Source organism: Accipiter gentilis, chromosome 2 (genome assembly GCF_929443795.1).
Source record: "Accipiter gentilis chromosome 2, bAccGen1.1, whole genome shotgun sequence".
Lineage (NCBI taxonomy): Eukaryota > Metazoa > Chordata > Aves > Accipitriformes > Accipitridae > Astur > Astur gentilis.
The window spans coordinates 9393796-9420215 of NC_064881.1; the positions used below are offsets into that span (position 1 = coordinate 9393796).

At 41.4% G+C, this 26420-nt stretch overlaps 1 protein-coding gene across 1 annotated transcript; it reads right to left on the reverse strand.

Annotated features, from left to right (window-relative positions):
• Positions 1–490: 490 nt before the first annotated feature.
• Positions 491–4119, reverse strand: SNAI2 (snail family transcriptional repressor 2). The gene is made up of 3 exons (XM_049822877.1): positions 3797–4119; positions 2684–3229; positions 491–1734 (listed from the first exon to the last, which is right to left on the reverse strand). Exons 1-3 carry the CDS (start codon positions 3873–3875, stop codon positions 1553–1555), a joined length of 807 nt encoding a protein of 268 aa, XP_049678834.1. The 5' UTR covers positions 3876–4119; the 3' UTR covers positions 491–1552.
• Between the last annotated feature and the right edge of the window lie 22301 nt (positions 4120–26420).

The following is a 26420-nucleotide window of genomic DNA, read 5'->3' on the forward strand; positions in this document are numbered from 1 at the left end:
TCATACTGTGACTTGATTACTACTTTAAAAGAGCATCAGGCAAACGTTACTGCGCTCCTGTAAGGCTCCAGTGACTTTAATGGACTTTGGATCAGGCCCAGATTTCCTAATGTCAGAGTCTCAGGAAAAGTACTATAATAAGGCTGATCTAATAGTATCCTTTCAACTGTTAAAATGCAATAAAGAAGTTTCCTTTAAATGTTTTTGATAAAGTATATTTCACACTGTTGTCATACTGTTGTAAGTAGCAAAAAAGCAACAGTGTTTTAAAGCAGTGACTCTAGAAAAATGGTCTCTATCATTTTAAATGTTTTAAAATGCAATTGGTATATTCCTTTCTAATGTTCAGTACTTGTAAACTAAGGATTCGTGTCTGAAATTCACTTTTATCTTCAGCTGGTCATGTAGAGACACTTGCATTTTTTATGTTCCAAAGTTCTGATAAACCAGACACGGTTGTTTTCTTAAATTAGAACAAACAACAGAAATCTTACTTAAAAATGTTTATTGTAAAAAAGTGGCTAGAAAACAACATAAATTTCACTTCACACTTTCTTCAAGTTATCTATAGATGCTGCTATAGGCAACAATTCACTTTCATTCATAACATATTCAATCATATAAAAATAAAAATATTTACATTATGTCCACATACTTTACAAAATCATCAATAAAAAAGGCACTTGGAGGGGTAATGCTGAAAATATTGCATTTCCTTTGTGCATTTAAAAAAAATAATTGTCAAACTCCTGTGAACCCCCTCTCTTGCACTTATTCCCGTTTTTTAAAAAGATTAAAGTTTAGAGGAACTATTCCATATTAAAAGATGGTCAAGCATGCACCAGGAATGTTTGAAGCTACAGTCTTTTTTTTTTTTTTTTTTTTTTAAAAAAAAGGCACATGCGGTTAATTTGTGGCTTTCAATTTTTCATACATTCTCTTACATGTTTTTTTTTTCCTCTCAATTATGCAGTTTTAAAGCATTTCAGATCATTAATGAAGGCCTCAGCTTCTAATAAAATAAAATAAAAAAACACAGCAATGAATAATATTAAACATTTACTAAGGTAAACTCGGAATACTTTTTAAGGCACCTGAGATAAATGGTGTCTAGCAAAATTCACTTGGGTAGTATTTTTATTAAAAGTTCCACTTAAAACACTGTTTCTTTGGTTGAAATGGCTTGGCAGGAATGTATTGTTAACTTTGCAGCCTTTTCTAAGCAAGAAAAGACGACCTACATTTGGCTTCATCTATAAAGCTGACAATGCTTCTTCCTTTAGATCTACTTGAAATGTCATGCATGGTGTCTTTCCCCATATTTCAAAATTCACACTTAAGAATGAGAATGTGTGACTGAACAGGAACTACTTAAAGCTCATTTCTACTGACATTCTAAGTTCTTCCACTATTTTTGTTTATTTGCTTGTTTGGTGGTGTTTTGGTTTTTTTGGCTGAAAAGTAGATGAGAAAACGCCTTTGGATTTCCACTTATCATTTGGAACAGGAGTGGAGAAAAGCATCGAGTCCAGGTAAACATTGACTGCATGACTCAGTGTGCTACACAGCAGCCAGATTCCTCATGTTTGTGCAGAAGAGACATTCTGGAGAAAGTTTTGGAGCAATTTTTGCACTGGTATTTCTTCACATCTGAGTGGGTCTGCAGATGAGCCCTCAGATTGGATCTGTCTGCAAAAGCCCTGTTGCAGTGAGGACAGGAAAACGGCTTCTCTCCTAAAAAGGAAACATCAGGCAAAAAGAGGATAAAGCTTTAAAAGAGAAGTACATGTTTAGGACAGGTAAAACCTGCTTTTATCCTAAGAAACAAACAGAAAGGATTTGTTATAATAAAGAATGTGTAATAAAGGGTTAATCAGGCCACAGATACAACAGCTTTCAGCACTGCTGACTGTAGTTGCAGAACTCAGACTTTTCAGAATATGCTGCTAAGTGCAGTCTCTGAAGACAAGCTGCTGACACCTTCTGCATCTACAGGTGCAGACAGCACTTTTAGGTTGGGCTCGTCCCAGCATTTTCAAATATTTTCACAGACCTTTTTTCTGCTTAGTGCTGTGTGAGTTACGGGGGACAAGGGCTCTGACTGAAAAGCAGCAAACAGCTGTACAGACATTACACTGCACCCAGCGTTATACTCAAACTCCAGTCTTCGCCTCAACAGAACAAAAAAAAACAAGAACACTTTGGTGATGATGAGTTTCTAGTTCTTAAGAACTTGAGATAGCGCATGCAAAACTTGCCGGCTGCTTAAGGAGTCAGAAAGCAGCCCCTCATGCATTGCCTTTCTGTTTTTGCTCCTTGATTTCAGAGTCAGCTGGAGCATTCTCAAAGTTAGCAATTTCCAAAGCCTGAAAGTTAACATAAAATCCTTAAAGCAAAACCTTCAGCTAGTGGAAATGGGCTAAACCATCCTATAATTATCAAGGGAGCAATGCTGATTTATGCCAGTATCTGGCCCACAGTTATGAGACCATGCTACACTCCCCTCCCACCCACTCCCCAAGAGGGAGAATTTAGCCTTTTAATGATACATTTGAAATTCTGCAGATGCATTTCAAGGTTAGTAAAGAAACACTGCTGGTTTTTCCACCTGTGGAAAAAAATAGCAGAAAGGCGTCCTGATGTTATAGCAACAAGAAACTGCAATTGCAATGGTTGTTCTTACCAGTGTGAGTTCTAATGTGTCCTTGGAGTAGCCAGGGTCTAGAGAAAGCCTTGCCACAGATCTTGCAGACACAAGGTAGTGTGTGGGTCCTGATGTGCATCTTAAGTGCTCCCAGGCTGACATACTCCTTGTCACAGTACTTGCAGCTGAACGATTTCCTAGACTGGGCATCGCAGTGCAGCTGCTTATGTTTGGCCAACCCAGAGAAAGTTGAATAGGTCTTGTTGCATAAACTGCACTGAAACTTTTCAGCTTCGATTGCATGGGGGTCTGAAAGCTTGGACTGGATTCTCTCTTCTTCATCGCTAATGGGACTTTCTGAACCACTGTGATCTTTGGAGGAGGTGTCAGAAGGTGGAGGTGGGCTGACTCTTCCCAAAGATGAGGGGTATCCAGAAAGCGGAGAGAGGTCGTTGGGTAATGGAGACGGTAGCAGCCCGGTTGTAGTCCACACAGTAATGGGATTGTAAGCTACTGAGCTCAGGATCTCTGGCTGTGGTATGATAGGGACTGGATAGCTTTCATACAGGTATGGGGATATAATCACTAGAGAAAGAAGAAAATTTTAAGGTAAGAGAACCAAAAAGTATTTCAAAAGGCAGCAAAATTAACATCTGGGGGATTAAAAGGCGCATAACTTAAACACTTGGTACAGTCATCTGAACGTAAGGAGGATTAAGGAAATACTAGTTCATACATATATTCCGATGGGTAGAGACAGTGCCCTTGAACGGACAAATTACAGTTCGAGAGTCTCTTCAAGGCAGCATGCCGTTCCTAAACCTATGCAGCCCGATCCAATGAAGCAGTGAAACTTCCCAAAGGATTTGTATAAAAGTTTCAATTCCACCACCAGCAGATACGGAACAGGAAAACTCCAAATCCTCTCTAAGTAACTTGAGTTCAAGTGGATGAGCAAACTTTTATGATTCATTCTGGGCAGCACTGACATATTTCTCAAAACTCCCTCCTTGTAAGCAAAAGAAAAAAGAGCTAGCCACGAACTAAGCCATTCCCTCAAGCCTGAAAAGCAATCCCACCCCTCCTCGTTACTGCCACGCAATGACCGCAACCTCAGAAGCAACGCAGTGGCGTTAGATTTCGTTTTCGTACCTGTATGAGTGTCCAGCTCGCTGTAATTCGGCTTCTTGGACGAATTGAAATGTTTCTTGACCAGGAAGGAGCGTGGCATTTTGGATGCAGGCTTTGCCCTTCTTCCAGGCTCTCCTCGCGGGTCGGCGTAACGGTCCCCGGCGGGTGTGCAGCACACGCACACGCACACGCACAATCACTGCGAGTGCATCGGTCCCTATCGCGTTGCCTGCCCGGCGCAGTCCATCCACTGTGGTCGTGTAGTGGCAGTGCAGAGGCGCCTAGAAAAGTGCTGTAAATACCCACTAGTCAGGTGCAGGGGGGAAGGGTTTTCCGCTCCTCCAATCACTTCGGGATGTTCTCAAGCACTTTTCCAAACAGGCTGTTTTTCTGGGAGGGCTCTCCGGCTGCTGGCAGGAGGGATCCAATCCCTGCTCGGAGGGTTTGGTTCAGGTTTCAGCTCCTCCCGCTGGAGACAGCTGTGAACGGAGGAGCAAGCTGTGGTCAGAGCACGGTACCCTGCTACAAAGTGGGTGTACGTCGCTCTGTAGAATTTCGGTCTAGAAAAATGTGTTGATCAAAGTGCTTTGAAAAAAAGGTCAGTTTACTGATTCAGCTGAATTCTTTTTTTTTTTTCTTTCTGACGGAGACCTGGATAAGTCATAGGCACCGAAACGTCGTCTTTTTTTTTTTTTTTTTTTTCCCTTTTCTTTCTTTTTTTTTTAAAGCGAGTCTGGTTTCCAGATGTTTGATATAAGAATTGCAATAGAACAAACTGTTCATTAAGGGCAGAAGGAGGGTGGGGGGCATTACAAGATAACTGGTTAGCCGGCAGACCTAATGGGAGCCTTTGAACTGACCGTGTGCCTGCTCCGTTTGTGAACTGCCTTTGAATAGTTGCATTTAGGGAATGCTGGAGAGGAGCAGCCTGCCTCCCTAACCTGCGCCCTTCCAGGCAGAAGGGCCAGGGAGATACTGCAAGTGACTTCAAGGAGAGGCAGAAGCCCTGGAAAAGGTGACATTCAGAGCAGAGTGATAAGTTTTATGTAATATGCATACTACTTCAGACTGTTCAAATGAAGAATACTTTCTTTTTTACTTTAAAAATCTGCAGAATGCAAAACCTCGACCTTTCCTTCCTTGGGAGTAGTTATGTCACTCTTTTGCCTATCCTCTTAGAGCACTGCCAAGGAAATTTTCGTAATTATCCAAAGCAGTTAAAAGATGCACAGATAAGCACCCACCCTCCCCCTTGCCCAAATTATAGACTGGGTAATTTAAATGTCTCTTAAACGTCCCTCTCCATTAGTACACTTAGGACCTCTTGATTTCCTATGAAGGCATAATCTGTATTATGTGTTTCATTTAGGATAAAAGGCTTTTAAATGTGCCACAGAATTTTCTGGTTATCTAGATTGATTTAGACTAGATGTTTAGTCACAGATAGGTTTTTTTAATTTTAAAATATTTGCATTTTGAAAAGATAGACGGCTGAATGCTGGTAAATTTCTAACACAAATTACTCTCTGATTGACTCTTGGTCTGCCCTCCCCATCCCTTCCCCCCCCCCTCCTCGTGTATTAACTACACCTGCCTGGGCACATACCGGTATGCCGTGCCGGTGTGCTGCTAGGGCTCTGTCCTGTCGGGAGGAGGCGCAGAGGGGTGTTTGACAGAGACCACCCCAGCCCTTTTTCGCAGCAGGTGTTGGAAGAAAAAAACCAAAAAATTCCCTCCGGTTCTGTTAAGACATGTAAGAGTAAAGTGCTTTGTCAAGCTGCGTGACTTCTTAATCTCGGGGATGCCAAAACAAGTGCAGAGAAAGTTAGCCGTTTTCAAGAACTGATCAAAAAGATTCAGCTGTTCAGTATCTAACCCTGGTGTCTGTCAGTGAAAGGTCTCACATGGATTTCTAAGCTGCAGGGAACACACCCAGGCTACAGGATGAATGGGAAGGTGGCAAGGAAAGGGGCTTCCCAAGTACCTGCTTCGCAGCTGGAGTGGAGGAACAGATGCAGCTCTTCCCAGAAGGGGAGCAGTGCTTGCAGAGACAGAAGCCGTTGTTTTCCTGAACTCCACAGAAATGAAGAAATCCACAAAGCATTTTTAAAAGGTTGCATATGTGGTCCTGCTCCCCTCTCAGCTCTGTTCCATCTGAGAGTCCCCATCCCCTGTCAGCTCTTGGAAAGCATTGCATTTTAGGATGTGAAGCGCTAGTCGGTATCTAAACAGTTGCTACGTGAGCTGTGATTCAGACCTTGAGCTGGTTTAAGTCTGTGTGTTGAAGTGAAAGGAGCCGTGCAGATTTTCACCGGTTTGGGATCTGTTCTTTTGTATGTTTGTTAAAAGTAAAGGGTCTGATTCACCGGTGAGGTACTCCCTCTCTGGGCATTTTCACCAGCATAACACTGGAGTGATGCAGTTTAAATTAATTGCTCTTACATAAATCACAGGAGCGTAAGCACTTAGCCCACTGGCTGAGCTGATTGAAGGATGCTAGGAATTGGGTAAAAGGCATGTCATTACATGGTCCTGAAAGGATATTAGCAGCACATACTACCTGAGTGAGGTCTGCTGTCAAAAAAAGGGAGCGTCTGCGTGAGGAGTGGGTGAGTCAGAGTAAACAGGTGTTCTGGGTGTTTACGGCAAATGTGGATGAGAGGGCATTCAGAGACTTGCAGCATCCATCCCCCTGCAAAAAAGGCAACACAAAGGTCGAATGCAGAAGACAGGACGTTTCCCCTCCTTGGGGGAGGCAGGGAGGTGCGGGGGTTGCGCAGGGAGGCAGATAGCTCTGAGGGTCACGTTGCCTGCGGGCAAAGCCTTGAGCCCACCTCTGAAAAATCAAGCCTAGAGCTTCCCTCTCACATTTTACAAGTAGTTGGTCTTTTAGGGATTCTTTATGTTTTTACTTTGAAAGCTTGTGTAAAGCTGTCTTGTTAATGCCACTGTGCTGCTAATTGCCGCTCTGCAAAGCGGGTAGGAAATGATCTGAGCAATTCTGTTGCTTGAAACCTTGACATGTGCTTTGCACCAACTAAATGATTAGCACCAAAGTTTCAGCCATGCAGTAGAAATCCCTTTTTTTTTTTTTTTTTTTTAATATCAGGCCACTTGTTCATGTGCCTAGCTAACAACCTGTGAGCCTCACTTTAGTCTCCCTGTTTCTGACAGCTCCACCAAATCTCTTTCCTTGTCAGGCTTTCTGAGAAGGACAGCAACTTTTCTTACTCAGCTTTCTGGAAATGGAAGGGTGCCAGAACTCTGTTTGTTATGAAAGAGGGAAGAAGGACCCCAGCTAAGCCATCATCAGCTTAGTTCTTCTCATGGCAGCATTTATGTCCTTACCAAGCATCAATTACTAGCAAGATCATGGATCAGAAAATGTTAAATATCTGGATAAACCGCAGCAGAATCAAGAAAAATAGTTTCAGAATATTACATGAGTTATGCTGGATCACTGTTCCCAGAGCACAATATATTTCTCAGGCAGCACTGTTAAGCACTTTTTGCCTAGACCTGCCATGGAGCCCACAGAAGGCAGCACAGTGAGGTTCAGAGGAAGCCCCAGGAGGCACTGAGCCCAGCAGAGCATACCAAAAATAGCTCTGGAAGTTTATTGATGCAGGTGACAACTTCATCCCGGAAGGGGTAAAAGCGCAAGTAACTCACAGTGTAGCTCTTGCAATTCATAAGCCTCCTACATTTCAAAGGAATGTGTGAAATGGTTAATAGGAGAAAAAAAAAAAAAAAAAAAAATTGACCAGCTTTCAATAGCCAGTTGAATATAGAACGTATCAGCTCAGCCACAGTGTTACTCTGTGCTTTCGTATTTCCCCCGCTGTGCCAGCTGGTATACCCTGGGAAAGTAAAGAAGTGGTGTAACTTTGAGAAGTAGGAAAGGTTTAGTAGAGCTAGAAGGTGAGAAGTACCTCAACTGTGATTAAGTGGGATGTCAGAGAGAAATAAGCCCCAAATGAACAGAGGGAAACAATTAGGGAATGGTATTCCTTCCCATTTCCCCAACATATATGCCTTAGGAAATTTTTTGAAACACATTTTTAAGATACCTTTTCTTTCATGTTTTGCTCATCCTTCCAAATGCTGACCTGAACTATCAGCAGAAATGGCAGCAAATTTAAAGAAGGGTCGTTATGAAATCATGTCAAGCTCCAGTCTTGTAGGCTTAAAGTTCAATAAGTCAGAATAAAATCTGTGCATCTTGGAAAGTTTTTCCAGTTTAAGTAAAAAATCTCCACATTTTAAAGGTTTTGCGCCAGTAGATACAGCTATTCTGAAATCAGTAACTTTGCGTCAGAGTAATCAAGTACAGCTCTGTAATAGGATCTAAGCTTCTGAGATTCAGAAAGATTATAAAGGGGGTTTGCTTTTAGGACATGTTATACAACTAAGTGTTCCTCCATGTTTTGGTTAATTCAGGGTTGCAGTTCCAGTTTAAGCCTATTTGAGAGATGATGGTGATTGAACATCATAAAAGTCTGATTTCAGTCTGAACTTTCCAATAAGTCAAGGAGCTTTGAAGCGGGTCTCTTAGAGGTCTAAGTCCACCTTTCATTTTGAGATAGATATATATATAAACAATGGTAACGGCAAAGAAACTGGCATTTATCAATAAGATGCAGAATGGTTCCTTTTGGATCAAGTAGTTCAAAGAAGACCGGCTTCTGTGTGCTCTCTCCTTCACACCTGTGTATCTTTACCGACTTAAGCGGGTTCAATTTAGAGTCAACATAGCCCGTGATGAAGGAACCTGGTCAGAGTTCAATTTTCCTACGTTGTTTCTACATGAAGATATTTTAACAATGGGCCAAATTCCCCTGTCATTCCCATCTGTAGTATCTCCATAGGCTACAGCTGAGCTATTTCAGATTTACTCAAGCAGAACAGGGAGGCGATTCTAGTCCAATAAATATAACTCTGTCTCATGCCTGTAGTGCTGTGACAAGCCTTCATTAAACAAAAGCGTGTTACATCCCAGCTAGAGCTATTACACTCTGGAAATCAAGGCTTTCCGCACCGCATTAACGTTCTCCTGGTCTCCCAGTGTGCCGCCGGCATGATTCGCAGGAGGAGCGGAAGGTTTGGAAACGCTGACCTGGGGATGCGGGGAGGGAAGCGAGGGCTTGCAGAAGCTGCCTTACGTGGTCCGAGCGAGCCATCTGCTGGGCGACGCCGCCGCCGCCGCGGCCGGGGCCGGGGCCGGGGCCGCCCCCCGCCGCCCGCTCCCTCCCCGCCAGCCGCCCCGCCGTGCGGCCGGCCCGCCAACTGGGGGTGCTGCGGGCCTCCCCCGTCCTCCGGCCGCCGTGCTGGTTGGGGGGGGACACGGGACAGCCAGTAAGGGGTGGGGGGGTGGCTAGCAACGGCCCCGAAATGGCTAAATCACTTCCCCAGTTTTGGAACGGCCCCGAAATGGCTAAATCACTTCCCCAGATTTGGAACGTGGCTGAGATCCGTGGGGTTTTACGTCGTTTGTGGCTGTTGGCTACAGCAAAGGGAGGCGTGAAGGCGTCATTCGAGGTGTCCTGCCCTGCGGAACGCGCGTCTCCGCACGTGTGTCTGTGTAAGACAGAGATGTACGCTTATTTGTCATGTGTCGTACACACATATTTATGATCGATGTATCCTTATGGTTGCACATATTCTGACGTGCGCTTGTGACTGTATTTCAAGCGCTGACAATTCACGTGACTAATATTTATGGGAGAGAAAGTGTCATTATCCCTATTTTATAAATTAGTGACTGAAGCGTGAAGAGGTTAAGACCGAAATTCTCAAAACCTTAGTTCTTAAGTGTATTTTTAATTAAGTCTTGGGGTGCCCTTCTCTCCAACAGCCTATAGTCCTGTCTCCAAATGCTGCACAAGCTGCTGTATCATTTCCTAGGTAGCAATTGTTACTGTATTTATTTACCGAGTTTTCTACAATAAAGGATCATACAGGGTATAGTTTATTTTGACATGACCTTTATCCACAGCCTGCTGTAGCTTCACAGTTTTTCACCTTTCATAGATTTTTTTAAAATACAGTAAAAGGTAGTTCGATACCTTTTTAAAATTATCTGCTTGTCCCTTTGCTCTAGTTGGTGGACTAGAGTACTTGGATTTGGCCATCTATGTTTTGCCTAGGTTTTACTTCTGACGTTCTTATATCAAACACTTCACACAATGGTTGAAGCAACTTTTCCACTCTGCGGAAGCCCACGGTCCACTTTCGAGCATGCCCTACCTTGCCAAATGTACCTTCAGATTCCCCATCACCTTGGTTTTTGACTGAGTGTCCTTGAGGCAGTGACTGCCTGCCAGAAATTGCAAATGTAAACCCCATCATCATACACTCTTTGATACTAGATTGAACTGGTTAGTTACTCTTTGATATTAGATAGAACTGGTTAATATCAACAGCTTCCTCACTTTGGACTAGGTTTGCGTATCTGTATGACACCTCCTCTTCTTGGCCGCTTTTCCTACACACCTACATAACCAGCTACCTTACACTTTGTCTGATTTCTTCCTTTAAAAGTGCAGACAGTTGTTTGTTGGCCGGTAGACAGAGCTTCCTCACTCCCCTCCCCTTCGGGTGTGTTGGGTGCAGGAAGAGGCAGCAGCCTGTGGCATTCAGTTTTCACGCTGCAGCCAGCCCTGGAGTACAGTGCTGCTGCCTGGCAGCCACGGGCTGTGTCCGCGGCTCTGTCGAGCAGCGATAAGGGTGTGGGGCAGTGTGCTGCGTGCTGGGGGACAGCAGAGACCTTCCTCTGCTGCTGCTGAACTCAGTAGTCAGAAATATATGTGGCATATCTGCCACAAAATGTAACTTTCTTGGGCAATTATCTTAAATTAGTGGATCGGTGAGTGTCTTTTTTGTTTATTTATCGATTGCGTATCTATTTGTTCAAAGATTCAAACTCATGAGTTCTTTTCTACATCTGTCCAGCTCCTGGCTTCTCAGTGGCGTCCACTGTAGTTGCACTGCAGTTGCACTGGTAACAGCTGGGACACTTATCTTTGTGCTCCAAAATGAACAGATGATGTCACTCTGTAGAGTTAGTATCTCTATTTCAGTATAAATTCATCATTTTGCTGTGGTAACAGAAGGTGAGAGCTCCTGGGTTTACTTCGGTGTTACTCTTCTGTTTCATCCTGAGGCCTAAGGACCTTCTGTAACCCTTGCTGCGCAAAACGATAGTAGTGCTATACAAGGCTGGTTCACCACCTCTATTCTTCATTCCCTCATTTAACATTATGTTTTACTTGCACACTGGATCTCAGGCAAATGCTGTGCTTGGCTGTTCTTATAATTTCTTGCATTGACTTCAAGTTGGTCTTTCCATTTCTTGAGGTCTGTTCGGAAGTCCCCAGGACCACAAAGATGTCTGGTAGTGAAGATCTCTCTTCTGACCTCCAGCTCCTTTGCATTCAGACTAGTACTATGCTTCTGGCTCTGTTAAGCTTGATAAAGACATCCTGTGCTATATTCTGCTATCGCCTTAGACAATAACCGTTGCCAGCTGCAGGCCCGATGTCTGAAAGTCCTGTTTTGTCTTTATCTGTTATCGCTGGAATAGCTTTGAGGGCAGGCTGATGTCTGGAGCCTTTTTTTTTCCTTCCGTGGTACCTGGCAAAAGGCATAGTGCAGATTGTCAGGGGCTGGGTGAATCAGCATGCCAGAACCTATTTTTGACATTGCAACCAGAGCCCTTTTTTAGACCCAGACAAGTCAAGCAGTATATCTTCAGGATTACCGCTTAGTGACTCCTTTGCAGGGCTCCAGTCCCTGACGGGAGGTTTCCCAAACATCCAAGACATTCTTGAGGGTTTTTCACCACCGTAAAAATGCTAAAGGCTGCAAAAATGAAAAGGCACAGCTGCCAACTCTGGTTTCTCTGAGTGTGAGGTTGTCTGGGCTTTCTGCTCTCCCCAATTCCTTCCTCAGCAGCTTCACTGTGCCTGAGGGATGTCTGCACTTCGAGTTTCTTACTAGCTCTTGTGATAGCCTTCAGCTGACTACAGCATGTGCTGGGGGAGTCGATCTCCTTACAGTATGTCTCTGTTAGGCTGCTAGAGAGGGCACAGAGTGACTATTATCCTTTCCTTTCATGGTGGGGAAAACCAGACATTGTATTTCAACCGAACTGGTGGCTTGCTTTGGTAATGTTCTCCGGCAATGGTACTACCTTTGCATCAACTACTGTATATTTCAGGTGATAGTAGCTTTGGTTCTTTTCTTTTTTTTTTTTTTTAATTTCTGTGTTAACAGCCCATGTCCGCGTGCTGGCTTCAAAACTGGTTTACTGCATATTGCCAGCACTTGGCCATACTTCTTCCCCCTCATGTTGTGCTGCCTCTCGGTACAGGTGGGAGTGAGCTGCAGCTGTTTCTGCACATTGGCTAGATCTGGATCCGTCATTGATCCCAAAGTCGAATTATAGCTGTGATAGTGTGGCTAATTTTTGAATCAGCTGAGTTTTTGCTGACCTGTCTCCCTAACTTTCTTTTCCATGGCCATGAATGTTTCCTCTGCCGTAGTGGCTGCCATTGCTCATGTACTTTTCCTGTTCTTCCTGTTTAGAGACACTTACACAGGCTTAGTGTTTCCTTCAGTAATGGTCTCTGCAAGGTGGTGTGAAGTATACCATGGATGACTGTCCCTAGGGAGATAATTTGTGCCTCCACTGCTACATAGAGGTGCCAGCAATGTCAATTTTGTGGTGCAAGTATCTCATCCTGCTTCTTTTTTGGGGATAAAAAAGACTGTTTCTCTACAGTCTTGTTCTGTTTAACGCTGCTTGTTCTGCCACAGGGCTGCTACCCGGTAATGTGGTCTCACTAGCATCTCGCCAGCCTTCCCCACAGCGGCTGCTGAGGATTTGCCCTCATTCCTTCACCTCTGCTCAGATTGCATTTTGGCTCCCCGTGTGTCTGTGCTTGTGAGTAGCATGTATCAAGCAGCTTGGCTTCATGCTGAACTGCCTTTTCGTCTAGTTCTTGCTCATGCATTAGTTCTTAGTGAATTACATCTTTTAGCTTCCCTGCTATAAGAGACAGAGAGAGAGAGAGACCTTTCCTGGACTGACCACTGCCACCAGAGTTTATGGATAATTTGCTGGATAATAACACTGGATAATATCACCACAGATAAAATGTGTATGTGCAGATACAGATATGCATGTTACTACATGTAAGAGGTTAGAGACTCATTTGTAAATCGATCTTTTTTTCCCTAAACCACCCTTTTTTTCCAGGGTGGCTAGAGCTAAACTGCCTATTAGAAACAGTCTTGTAAAATGCTGAATGATGCCTAGGCCTTAGCTGGGAGTATGCTAATGAATACGGTCCAAGGCCATGCTAGGAAAACATCAAAAATGAAGCAGTTTAGACGTTTGTAATCCTGTGCCTTGACTCTGTTTCATCTGCTAGTCCAGGCATAGCTCATATTCCGGAAATCAGGCTGATTCTTCACTGAAGGAAATATTTGCCAAGATACTGAATGCTAATACTAAAACAGGACATATCTTCTCTCTAGTACCTCATCTACTCCCTTCTTTATATCAGCTCTTTTCTTCCTAACAAGTTATATGCATTGTACTGTGTATTATGTCCTGACATGTATCTGTCCAGGGGAAAAAAAGAAGAAAAAATTTATGTATTTTACTCAAATTATGCTATAATTTTATTATTTGTAATTTCAAAACTTCTAAGTAAGTCAGTGAATTTCTAAAATTCAGGTCACTGATTTTTTCACTGTTATCCCTGCTCTTTAAAACTTCATGTCAGCTTAATTTACTCATTATGAAGCATCTATCTCAGTTTATTTTTTATCAGTTTGGTGCTAGCCCCTTATCCATTGCTATCCTCCTATTCTCTTATCCACACAGCTATTGAAAAAGCTCTAGGTACTTAGTAAATGACTTCAAGAAGTTTTAGATATTCATGATATCTGGGAAACAACTGCCATTGATCCCAAATATCTCACTGTTCCTCATGGCAGACATGATAGAGGCACGTGATAAGATAAAAATGCTGAGTCCCATATTATAAGCATCACCAGGAAGAAGAATGAGCAACCCGTGTGACCAGCTGACATCTTTTGAAGTGGAAGTAACAAAGACTTGCAAGAGGACGCGGCTTGTTGGAAAATCACAACTAACAAGCATTCTGTTGCTGATCTTATTTCAGTAAAGAAAACAAAAATTTTGTGGGGACACTATATATGTGATAACCTGTATTGCAAGTGGAGAGATGTTTGAACCTTGGAAGAGTCACGTCCTTAAAACTCTAAAGATTACCTTACATCCTTTTCACTCAAGATAGAGCAGGAGTCCAAATGGCAGGATTTCAAGATGAAAGGTAACTCTATGGTCAAGGCTTCATTCATTTCATCCTGAGAAACATGTTTCATGTTTCTTCATCCTAAGGAAAAAGTCCCAGTTCTGCAGCAGCTTACTACTGTTTGTGTTTCAGCTGCTGTTTCTCATTTCTAAAACGGGGATTACAGCATTTCCCTATCTTCTAAGAAGTTCTCAGGACTACTGCTTTAAAGCACAGGCAATATTGATGAGGGGATTAGTAGTGCCTCGGAGTGGACTGAAGTCTAGAAGAAAATTCAGAGCCAGAAGAGGCCAATGACAAGGGAATGGAGGGAGGAGGAGGAGGCAGACCCAGCTGGAGCGTGCGCTCTGAAATTCCTTCAAGGCTGCATCACTTCCCAGCCCAGAAGCAAAAGGTGCTGCCACGTTACTGTGAGCTTGTCTTTCCTCCTCAATTCAGCCATTCTGCCCCTGTACCTTTTGTGCACGTGTCCTTACCATTTTGCAGAGTAAATCTCTGAGGTACCATTTTGAGTGATTGTGTCCTGGACAAAAAAATCTCAAGCTGGAGCTGAGGCTTTTCGTTTCTCTGCCTCCTGGTGAAGCAGAGATATGAATGAATTGCTCCTATCATGTGCTATTGCATAATTCATGAGTTGAAATAACTATGAAATGCTTTGCTGAAATTTTAAAGATCAGCAGAGAAAATGTGCATTGCAAAATCCATTTTAGAGCACTGACAAACACAGAATATAGAAAAAAGAGGCCTTGAAGGCCTTTAAGAAGATTGTGTTTCACTTTTTTTTCCCTTTATTGCAGTTTTGTTTCCTCATTAATTACTCTTAATAAATGAGTCAATATTTGTGTGGGTGATAACACCAGCTATACTAGCTGCTAGAAGTTGCTCATTTCAGGCAATTGCTTATTTTGAAATTGCCTAATCCCCAGTTTATTTATCCCCACACAGAATAGATTGCTTTGACGTGCAGTTCAAGCTTTTCCAGTGGCTTGAGCAGGCTGCAGAGGCTGCTTCTCGAGGGCATGAAAGGTAACTTTATCTTAAGTTTAACTTGATCTGTGCCCCCGTCAGCAGTGACTGCCAAATTACCTACGTTCTACGTGGTAGTTTTTCTCACTCATTTGCTTTTTTCCTTATAGAATGAAATGAGGTACGCAAAACCAACCTTGAGGTCTAAGGCAGTGTAAAAAAATCCTAACAAAATGAGCTAATACTGAAACAGCTTTAAAACCTACTGAACATCAGAATGGTTATAGCATGTAAAAGCAAATATCTGCTGTTATATGCAGTTCCCAGATACCATGTGGGTTTGATGTACAGATCAGATATTGCTTTACAGTTTATTGTTTGTGGACTGCTTAGTTGCTCATGTGGCCTTTTTGTTGGGGATTCTTTGTGAAATGTATAATGATAAGACAGTTTCATGTGGGAGAATCAGATAAAAAGAGAGAAGCATACCCAAGAGAAGAAAGAATGAGCAAACCAAATAAAAGTCAGGTATTGATCTCTCAGATCATGCAAAACCTTTGAAAAATATGGAGTCTCTTTCAGATGGCAGAGAAGTCCTTTCAATTCTACTTTACTGACCTCTAAGTGCTAGCAGAGTGCTGTGGTAGCTGACAGGACTATTGCCTCTTGAATTGCTTTAGGAGCAGTGTTTCAATTCCTTCAGATTCTCCCTGAACATCACACTTCTTCAAAAATTCCTTTTTATTCAAGTGTCTTTGATAAGAATTCTCCATAGCTTCTCTACCCTAAATGGTGATACACTTTTTAAATGCTTTTCCTTGGTTCTTCACATTTTTTCTTCCAGGAACGGTTACAAATTCTTGTGTATGAAAAAGAGGACAAATGAATGTGCAGCACTGTGTAAATTACTAAAACCTGTCTTAACAACTTAGGTGACCTTCCTTTGCCAGAGAAGCCAGGTATATCTGCAGTGTGATGGGAGAAGGATGCAGCAGGACAGCTTGGGGCTATTTTGCATATGCCTGGCAATAGTGTTGAACATGTGCAGTAAATGACTAAATCTGGCATTTCTGAGAAGGATGGTGCATTACTGTGCCAGCACAGCCCAGCTGATCTGCACGTGCACTGCAGAAATATCTAGGACTGGCAGATGTATTGCGCAATTTGTCCTTCACCAGCCTGGAGGTCACTGATAAATCTAGAGTCCTCGCATTTCATCCAGACAAAGCTTCCTTTTGAGAAAGGAGGCTGTATCGGAGAGGAGCCCATAACATCTCGTAGGCAGGGCTGGGAAGTCAGCTACTTCCATTTCGGTGATGCAGTACTGAGGCACGGGGGAGCTAAAAAAACCACACTCAAAGCCATCAAAAAAACCTGTGCAGGAGTGGAGCAGGTCTATTGAAAACAAGACTAATTATGGAACAATCTTTCCTTTTCTCAGCATTACTTTTAAGCCATCACCGAAAGAAGGTGATTCCATCTGCAGGCCTTTGGTCTGTGAGCAAGGGGAAAGTCCCCAAGTACAAAGACAGCTGAGATGGGCAGTGACTGAATAGCACATTTTGCTGTGAACCACATAATCAAGTTATTTCTCCAGTTACATGTGGTGTCAGCTGATGTTATACTTCATGTCTCGTTAAAATCTAGAGAAGTAAGCTACCTGAAGAATTTGGGTAACATTTGAGAAGACATAATAACACAAAAGATCAAGGGGATTCACTGTTAAGTACTGTCAGGGATGTTAACAAAATTACCAGTGAAGAAGAAAAAATGAATCAATGATGAATAATCATGTACTATATCAGGTAAGTCAAGCCATTGTCTCTGCAGTAATTAACTGTTCCAATGATATGGGCTGGCAATGTAATGAGGAAGCAGCAGTGAACACGCACTAATTACATTTGCTTTCAAATTCAACAGAAGCTGAACAGCTGTTTGGTGCAGTAGGTAAATTAAGTGCACTAGTCAGATCCAATTTTGAAGTGAATCCTTGATGTCACTCAATGATTAATGTGTAGGCTGAATGTTTAAGGGCATGATTCAGCTAAAAAATACTGCCACTCAGTGTCTTATTAACTCTTGCTGCCTCGATCACACCTTCCTTCTACAAAAACCCATTTGGGGGTGGGTGTGTGGAGGAAGTAAGGAAGAAGTAAGTAGCTGAGGAAAGTGGCTTCTGTTGTTCTCCTTCCAGAATTTTCTTGTCAGATACTCGTTTGTGGGGAGCGGGATTTGTCCTCTCCTCCTCAGAAAACAGCTGCGGGGACAGTTTGCAAGGCTTGCAGTTATAGCCTGTACCTGGAGCCTACTGGATTGGAGGTAAACTAGGGCACTCGTCAGAGGAAAGAGCTGTCCCAGTTCATCAGATCACCTTAAAAGGCATTTTAAAGAGGAAAGGAAAATTTTAACTACATTATGTTAACACATGAACTCCTTGGGGATTGACTGAGTGGCTCCACAGCCTACACCATTGCATCTTCTTAGCTTTTCTATTACACAGCCAACCTCTATACTGAGGACTGGGGCCCTGGGCTAGAGTAATAAATTGTAATAATACAAACTTTTCTTGCTGTGTGTCATGGTTTGACCCCGGACAGCAACTAAGCATGATGCAGCTGCTCTGTCACTCCCCACCTCAGCTAGACAGGGGAGAGAACAAAAGGTTTGTGGGTTGAGATAAAGGAGAGATCACTCAACCGATTGCCATCTCCGGCAAAACACACTTGACTTGGAGAAAATTAATTTATTGCCAATCAAATCAAAGTAGGGTAATGAAAAATAAAACCAAATCTTGGAGCATCTTCCCCCCCCACCCCTCCCTTCTTCCCAGGCACAGCTTCACTCCCAAATTCTCCACCTACCCGCCCCCCCCCAGCAGTGCAGGAGGACAGGGAATGGGGGTTGGGGTCAGTTCATCACAACTTGTCCCTGCCTCTCCTTCCTCCTCAGGGGCAGGACTCCTCACACTCTTCCCCTGCTCCAGCATGGGGTCCCTCCCATGGGAGACAGTCCTCCATGAACTTCTCCAACTTGGGTCCTTCCCACGGGCTGCAGTCCTTCATGAACTGCTCCAGTGTGGGTCCCTTCCACGGGCTGCAGTCCTTCATGAACTGCTCCAGTGTGGGTCCCTTCCATGGGGTGCAGTCCTTCAGGCACAGACTGCTCCAGTGTGGGTCCCCTGCAGGGTCACAAGTCCTGCAACCAAGCCTGCTCCAGCATGGGCTTCTCTCTCCATGGGTCCACAGGTCCTGCCAGGAGCCTGCTCCAGCGTGGGCTTCCCACGGGGTCACAGCCTCCTTTGGGCATCCCCCTGCTCTGGTGTAGGGTCCTCCCCAGGCTGCAAGTGTATATCTGCTCCACCGTGGACCTCCCTGGGCTGCAGGGGGACAGCCTGCCTCACCAGGGTCTTCCCCACGGGCTGCAGGGGAATGTCTGCTCTAGAGCCTGGAGCACCTCCTCCCCCTCCTTCTTCACTGACCTTGGGATCTGTAGGGTTGTTTCTCTTACATGTTCTCACTCCTCTCTCCAGCTGCAGTTTCTGTGCCCCAGCAACTTTTTTCTTCCATTCTGAAATATGTTATCCCATAGGCACTACCACCGTCGCTGATGGGCTTGGCCTTGGCTGGTCCATCTTGGAGCCGGCTGGCATAGGTTCTGTTGGACATGTGGGAAGCTTCTAGCAGCTCCTCACGGAATCCACCCCTGTAGTGCCCAGCTACCAAAACCTTGCCACGCAAGCCCAATACACTGTGTTCCTGCTATGTCTGACAAATATATTCCATATTCTGTTATTGCACACTTTTTCTCTCCAGCTTGTAATAGGACATTGAATGGTGGTTCATTTCTGCTGATTTATTCCATGCTCCACAAAAAATTCCAGTCTCAGGGTGTGATATGGAAGGGGTTGGCACTGGTCAGTAAGAGCTGAAGAATCACCACAGCTGCTTCTTCTTCACCATGTAAAGGTTGACAAGACACTCAGAAAACAAGAGAAAAAACATTTACTCTCAGCCAAATGCCTTGTTAGAGAGAAACAACCAGTATTTACTTATTTAAGGCCTTTCCTTATTTACATTCAGCTTCTCATAATGTATGAGGGCTGTTTTGCTGCTTCTATTTTTGAAACCCAAAGTAAACCCATAGAAAAACACTAAGTGTAATGAATGGGATAATCTATTATCATTGTGTTATCAAAGGGACTTCCCTGGTGAGTGACATGTGACAAGTCAGTGTCTTTTGTAATCTGAAGCTTAGGTCATGGTCTTTCTCCATGCCTTGAATAGCAAGTGCATTTCCTTTATGAATTTACTTCAGCCAGTGCTCTGTTCTGTCTGACACAGTGATAGACTCCCTTTGATCACTTAAAATATTATTTTTAAAAGGAAGGAAGAATCTGTCTGTTTCATCAATGCTGTTTTTGAAAATGAATTACTTATGTACAGAGAGTCTTGTCTCAGGCTGGCATAGGGAGTATATAAGGAGTTATGTTCAACATTCTTGTCTGGATGCTACTTCCCTCAGAGTTCATCAGCAGTCCTGCTCTGAAACATGACTTTGATTTAGGTGCATTTGTTAGCTGCAAATAGATGCGAATAAATTTTAGGATTATTAATGAGTCGACAAAGACAGACTCATAGCAGTGAAAGAAAACAGCCTGACATCCTCCTTTCAATGAAAGATTGTATGGTTTCCCGAAATTAAGTAACTTGGGTGAGTCATAGAATTGGTACTCACAGGGTCAGATGCAAATTTATGGTCCCTAAGCCCTCTCTAAATGCAAGTACTGGGGATAGAATAGTACTTTGCTAAAGAATTGGGTATTGGCAATTTCAGCATGTACTGAAACAGGCTTAATTAAAACAGTTTTAGTGGACTCAAGCTACATCTTTAAAACTGATCTCCTTGTGTCGCGGTAGAGACGGACACGACGAGTAATAGATCACGCAAAATGGCCACTTTATTGTTCTAACACACCTTTTTATCCCCTTCTTCAGAGTATGTGTTAGTATGTGATTGGCTTAGTTAGTAACTAACAATTCATGATTGGTGAGTTTGTCAGGACGGTTCTTCTTATCACTATCTTGTTTTCGTACTGGTCTTCTCGGATCTTTCCAGACTTCTCAAGGATATCCTACAAGCTGCTCAAGGTCGCGCTGTTCTCGAACTGTCAGGAATTCCGTAGACTTGTTGCATCCCCCGACATCCTTGTCATAAAAATTATAGTTTCTCTGTCTAATGTCATAGAAGCACAGAAAGCCAGGAATAAATAAGTCACTACACTCAAAACTTCCTAGATCTCCCTTTTCTGGAAGCACAACGGGAGTACAGAAGAAAAGGTTACACAGACTTGCTCAATAAACCCCATGTTGTAGTTAGGATATGACAATGTGGTCTGCTAGGCAGCACTGAACCAAATCACATCCATCTCAGAAAATTACTTACAGTCACTTTGCAGAGCTCCTTGAAAGTTCAGCTGAAGGTCTACTGAATCGATCACCAAGCATAATCAAACACAGCAAAAGCCAGAAACCACCTCTGTGCTAAAATACAAATATGTTGTTGTGAACTGCCTCTTAGAGGTGTTCATGTGTAGATATGTGTTTGAGTGGTCAGAAAGAACAGACCTGGAATTAGGAAGGCTTTCTCAACCTATGGGTCATGATCCTCAGGTTGGGATTTCCACCTGAAGAAGAGGAAGTACCTCCAGCCACATCTGGCCCTGCCAAAGTACACTACTTCTGTCACTTCTAATCTGTGACATAGACACAGTGGGAGCAATATTGGCAAGACAGACAGTCTAAAGCCAAGAAGAGTGTGTGTGGAGGGTGGAGAGGGAGACCAGAAGGGAAAAGCACCTTCTTTTGCTTCCTTTATGGTTAGATAATTCACTCCATCATTTTTTATTAAATCATATTCGGATCAGTTACCTTTCAAGTCTGCCTTAGAAACATTTGTGTTATATGGTTTCTGATTCCTCATCTATTATTATGTTTCAAAGTGTCATGAGGAAGGCATTCACCTAAATTGGTATAAAGCATATGTATTGTATCATACATTACTTATTATATTATTCAACAGTGAGAAAGAATAACATCCCTATGCCAAAAGAAAAGGCTTTACTGGTATCTCAAAAATCCTTCCTTTAATCTTGTCATGTCAACATTATTCATTAAGAGGAAAAAATTTCATGGAGATCAGGACATAATACCTACAGCTTTGCATTGATGTGCACAGAAAAGATGGAGACCAAGAGAAAACAAATGGAATTCAAGGAGAAGCACGTAGCATCTCTAAGTCAGCAGAAATCCCTATGCTTAACTTCCTTCTCAAGGGCTGGTCTTTTATTAAGGAAGCTAATATACAGTTTGTGAGGGGAAATGGCTATGCAATAAGCTGTTTGGATATACATATGTACACTATCTTGCTCTCTTCTGTTAAAAACTAATGACCTATTTTCACCCATTTGTGTAATGTTTACCTTTTGAAATCTACTACTAAAACTACTACTACTAAATCAAGCAATTTCTAAGTTACACTGTAGATTCTGATTAGGTTTGAAATTTACATGAAAGTCCTGATATTTTGTCTTAATATCCAAGGAAAAGATTAGCATAATGGCAAAAAATCCTTTTTTAAATAGTTAAAATATTCTCACATATAAATGTATCCCCTTCTCCCTCCCCACCAAAAAAATGCTTTGAGAATGAAACTGAAAAAATAAGAATCTGAAAGGAACTGAAAATAGACTCTGGAAAAGATTGGGTGACACAGTACATAACAATAAAAATGAATGAGGTGAGTAAAATCACATTGGAGAGAATGCAAATGAAATTAAAGGAAAATTGAATTTAACAAGATAGGGAATATGATGTCAAATGAAAAATATAAACAAAAACTTAAAGGATACGGGGTGGAATAATAAGATAATGATTGAAAATGGAGCAATGTAGAAGGATTTAAAAGGGAGCAATGTCAAAGTGTAAATGAATGGGAATGAACAGGCAAAGAAATTTAAAGAGGCCGATGCTTCATGGCACTAAAATGAATCATTTCAATCATAATGTTAAAAAAATACATATGTGTACACTACTGGAGAAAAGTCTGAAATGGACATTGCAATAAAATAACTATGTTGACAAAGGTGACCTTTTCGTTTGTGTCTTCAGACAGAAACAGAAAAACAAATGTAAAGAAATTAAATAGATCTGTAAGTTTCCCTTCCATGAGTATAGTTAAGATGCGATAAGCTTGTTTGTACATGATTTTGGCAATAAGACTTTGGTTAGTAGCCATTATACCTGAAATTTTAAAGGAAAAAAAAAGAAAAGTACAGCATATCACATTGTTAATATTTTGAGTTCATATAAATTGTGCGTCTCAGCTTTTACATTACATGGAATGAATTTTGCAGTCCCAAGGTACTCAGGCATGGATGAATTCCAAATCACGTAATGTCTGTGTGACTGTGACAACTCATCACACTTGGGAAATCCAACCTTTATCAGACCTAAGAGTGTAATAAAAGAAGGGAAAGACTTTAGCTCTATAGCTGCTATAGCAGAGTGGTGTATTGGACAAATCTTGTAAAATATAGCCAAACTGTGTCTACAACTGGCAGTTCTTTTGTGACTTCTTTATTCTAAGCTCTGAGAATTATCAAAATTACTCCCTAAAATTTCCAACAAAGAAGCACATGTGCCTGTCTTGTATGAGCAAGAAGAAAAAAAAAGGAAGGAAAATTTTTTTTGCTGAAAATGGAGTCTCATTAGCAAAAAGACCATGAAACAAAGAGTACACTGTTGCAACTGATCTTTTTCCTGTTAAAGGGTTGGAATCTTGCATTCAGTGTTATGAAAGTGAGATAAGACTGTATTTGCCAGCATATGACTATCTTGTGATTCTGATATCCAACAACTTCTGCCTGAACTTTGGAAAATCACTTAATCTTTAGTATGGTTTTATAGGTCTGAAGAGACTTATGAGTCATAAAATACTTCATAAAATACTTCATCCATTGCCATCGATATACAGAAGTGATGCATTTTGCTTTTTCATTCACATTGTCATACTTTCCATGTATTCACTATAGAAAAGTAACTTTCTGTTTGGAAGCCTTTCATACTAGAGTAAAGCATCAGCGAGATCTAAAACAAATGTACAATTTTAAGAGAGACTGTAATATTTACATATCTGTCTGTAACATTGGCCACCTTGAATTCCTTATACTTTTGCTTTTCAAGACAGTGAGATCAGTTCTTTACATTTTAAGCTGCCTTCAAAAAAGACAGACAAATCAATCACACAGACCAGTCATGTATTTATATACAAAACTGAAGACAAATGTTCTGCTATAAAACTAGTAAAAGAATAATGAAGAAATAAAGTTTTCTAAACTACTCAACACTATTTATGTGATTAAAATCCATAATCTGTCAAATTCACTTACAAAGTTTTGCAATCGCTTACAATGTAGAGAGATGACTAATACTTACATTTGCTCACAATCTGCCTGTCTGACTTTCTGGTTTGAGAAGAAACAGGTGTATCTTCTGCTAATATAGAAACCAACAGATATCAAATAGAAGTGTGCATCAGTTGATATTATTGCTGCAACATTATCCAAAGTTCTGAAGGAAAAGTGTTGTATAATGTACATAGGTATACTATAAGTATAGTATATATCATGTGTGTATATATATAAAACATAGTATAACTATAACTTCTCATGCTTTAAGTTGCCAGAAACGGTAATATAATGCTCAGTTTCTTTGCTTAATTATTATTGTGTACTCTTCCAAATTTTTTTCTAAGCTTTCATTGTGATACATTGAAATTTAGGGTGCCAGTCTTTTGTGAGGTCTATTAGTTTACCTCTGGATAAGACTGAGGAAATGCAATATAACACTCAAATGCCTTTTCTGTTTTAAGACTGATTCTCTTATTTCATATGAGAGAAGGATGTAGGACTCACAGGATGGGGCCTTGCCAATTTGTGCCTTTGAGCGTAGATGCAATTTATTTTTGAGACTCCAATTTCCCTGGTAATAGTGGCAAGTAAAGTGGCACTTGCTTTCTGTTCCCACTCATGCTTGCTACCAGGGGCTGTAGAACGGGTGTTCTCAAAGGGTCACTTAGATTGGGTTAAAGTACATATTGTCGTCACATATTGTGGAACCTAAGACTTTCCTTCCGTGTTCATAAGGGTGTTCTATGAATTTTGTAATATTTTACAGAGCTTTTTCAATTAAGTCTTCAGATTGTGTGTGGTGGTGTCAGAGTCGCACACTACTCTGTCAGCATAGCAGTGTACTCACTTAACTCAGAAGACTGCGTTGACCCTTGGGTTTTGTTTCTTCAGGATATCTTTCATTGCAATTTCATGTATTTTCTTCTGGTTGCCTTGTCTTTCCAAACCCCCTAGATTTTCATGGTCTTCTAGCTCAGAGATCTGAATTGCATATTTCTGAAATTTTCTTGTTTGAAATGCTAACAAGCTTCTTGCAGCTAGTTCATATTGATACCACTGTAGACATGTTCCTGCCTTTCGTGAAGTGCTCTTTGAAAGCTATACCACCAACTTTGGTTTTAACCATGAACTAAAAGAACACCAAAGAATAAAACGAAGACTGCAGGAGTGCAACAAATGCAGAAATGTCGTTGCATTTTTTAAGCCAGCTAGATCAAAAAGACACTTAAACAGGCCCTCTGCAATGCTACTGGCAAAAAAGATGATTCATTGCATTAAAACTCACAGCTGTTTCAGCATGTGACAGGAGCAGCTGCTGACCCACACCAAAATGCTATGCAATGCATCACTGTATTAAAGACTTGAGTTTAAATGTTAGAAGTATAGTCTTTTCTGTGGCTTGAGTAATGTAATACTGACATTTCAATATGCTTATACAGTAAAATCAAAGTTTTTTGTAAGTCTTCTCTTAAAAATCTGAATTAATTCACTGCTCTGTTCCAAAAAAGTGGTGTATGAATGGTCACAGATAGGGCAGAACCGAACACATATTCATGCAAATTAAAGATATGTAATGGCAGTTATATGCCAAAATAACTTGAAGAGAATTTGACAAATGAAAAGCACCTTTTGTCCTGAAGTTTACATATGAAGCCTAAACCCATAGTGACACTGGAATACTACCAGTATATATCAGATGACCACATATTTTTTTGTTTGCTTTTCAACAGTTTTTCTGTTTGGAGATGGTAGAATAACACACACACATCATTTTAATCCTATGTATAATTATTTAAAATGTATTTAAAATTTAAACAAAATCAAAATAAAGGAAACTGTAAGATAACAGAGGTCTTTCAGGGTCATCAGTAATTTACCACTATAATGCCTTCATGGAAAAACAAGGAGCACCATGGAAAGCAGAAGTGGTGAAGGCTGGTTTTCAGACTTGCTTCCTCTGTTTCATTTGCTGGTGTCAAATAAGCAGTAAGTTCCAACTACAGCATTACCATAGCTGGAAATTTCATAACATCCCTCTTGGCAATGGATTTCTGGATGTTTTTTGAGAGCTGAGATCAGACTACATTCTCTCAGTGAAGGTACTAAGTAAGCCATCCTCCTCCAACTGGCTGCCTTTTTTTTTCTTTAAATTTTAGAAAGTCAGCACATTAGGACTTGTTCTGTCAAATTTAATAGTGTATACTATAAGTAAAAATTACAGGATGTGCAAACTCACATATGCTATGTATACATAAAAGATGATTGTATAAGCCTTGTTTCTTTGGGATAAAAAGGAATTATGGATTGCCAGAAGCATGAAGAGTAATTTAAGGGGATTAAGAGAAAAAAAATAAAAATTAAACTGCTTCATCCATCCACTTGCTGCTGTTTGTGTACGTAGTTCCATATACAGAGCTAAGAATTAGGTGTTCAAATTTCAGCGCATTCAAAGAAGTCTGAAGTGAACTAGTACATGTGAGCATATTTAGCATAGAACATAACAGGAGACATTTTTTATGATGTTATAACACACTAACCAGTAAATCATTAAAGAAAATATATTTATGTTCTTCACTTAACACTGTAGCATCTTTTTTACTTCTGCAAGCTGATGGAAGTGTCTTTGAAATAAGTATGTCTGCTCTTTAAAAGCAGAAGTTTGTTTCTCCAAAGAGATAATAATCTCAAGGAAGAATTTTTTCTCATCCTCTGGTTTACATTTAGTAATTTGACTAGTGCCTGTAAAAATGAAAGTCTTCCTACAGGTTAGTTTTCTGTTTCTTTATTTTCGAAGGCAATTATTCACCAACTGTCTAACAGTGATGCTAAAATTATCTGTGCAGTAAGACAGAGGAAGAATGTCAAG

Bases quoted from the DNA above. Each gene is read 5' to 3' on its own strand.
- SNAI2 (XM_049822877.1), bottom strand. From the start codon at position 3,875: ATGCCACGCTCCTTCCTGGTCAAGAAACATTTCAATTCGTCCAAGAAG. The intron at 3,230-3,796 runs GTACGAAAACGA...TTCTTTCTCTAG, and splicing joins CGAGCTGGACACTCATACAG to TGATTATATCCCCATACCTG. The intron at 1,735-2,683 runs GTAAGAACAACC...TTTCCTTTTTAG, and splicing joins ACACATTAGAACTCACACTG to GAGAGAAGCCGTTTTCCTGT.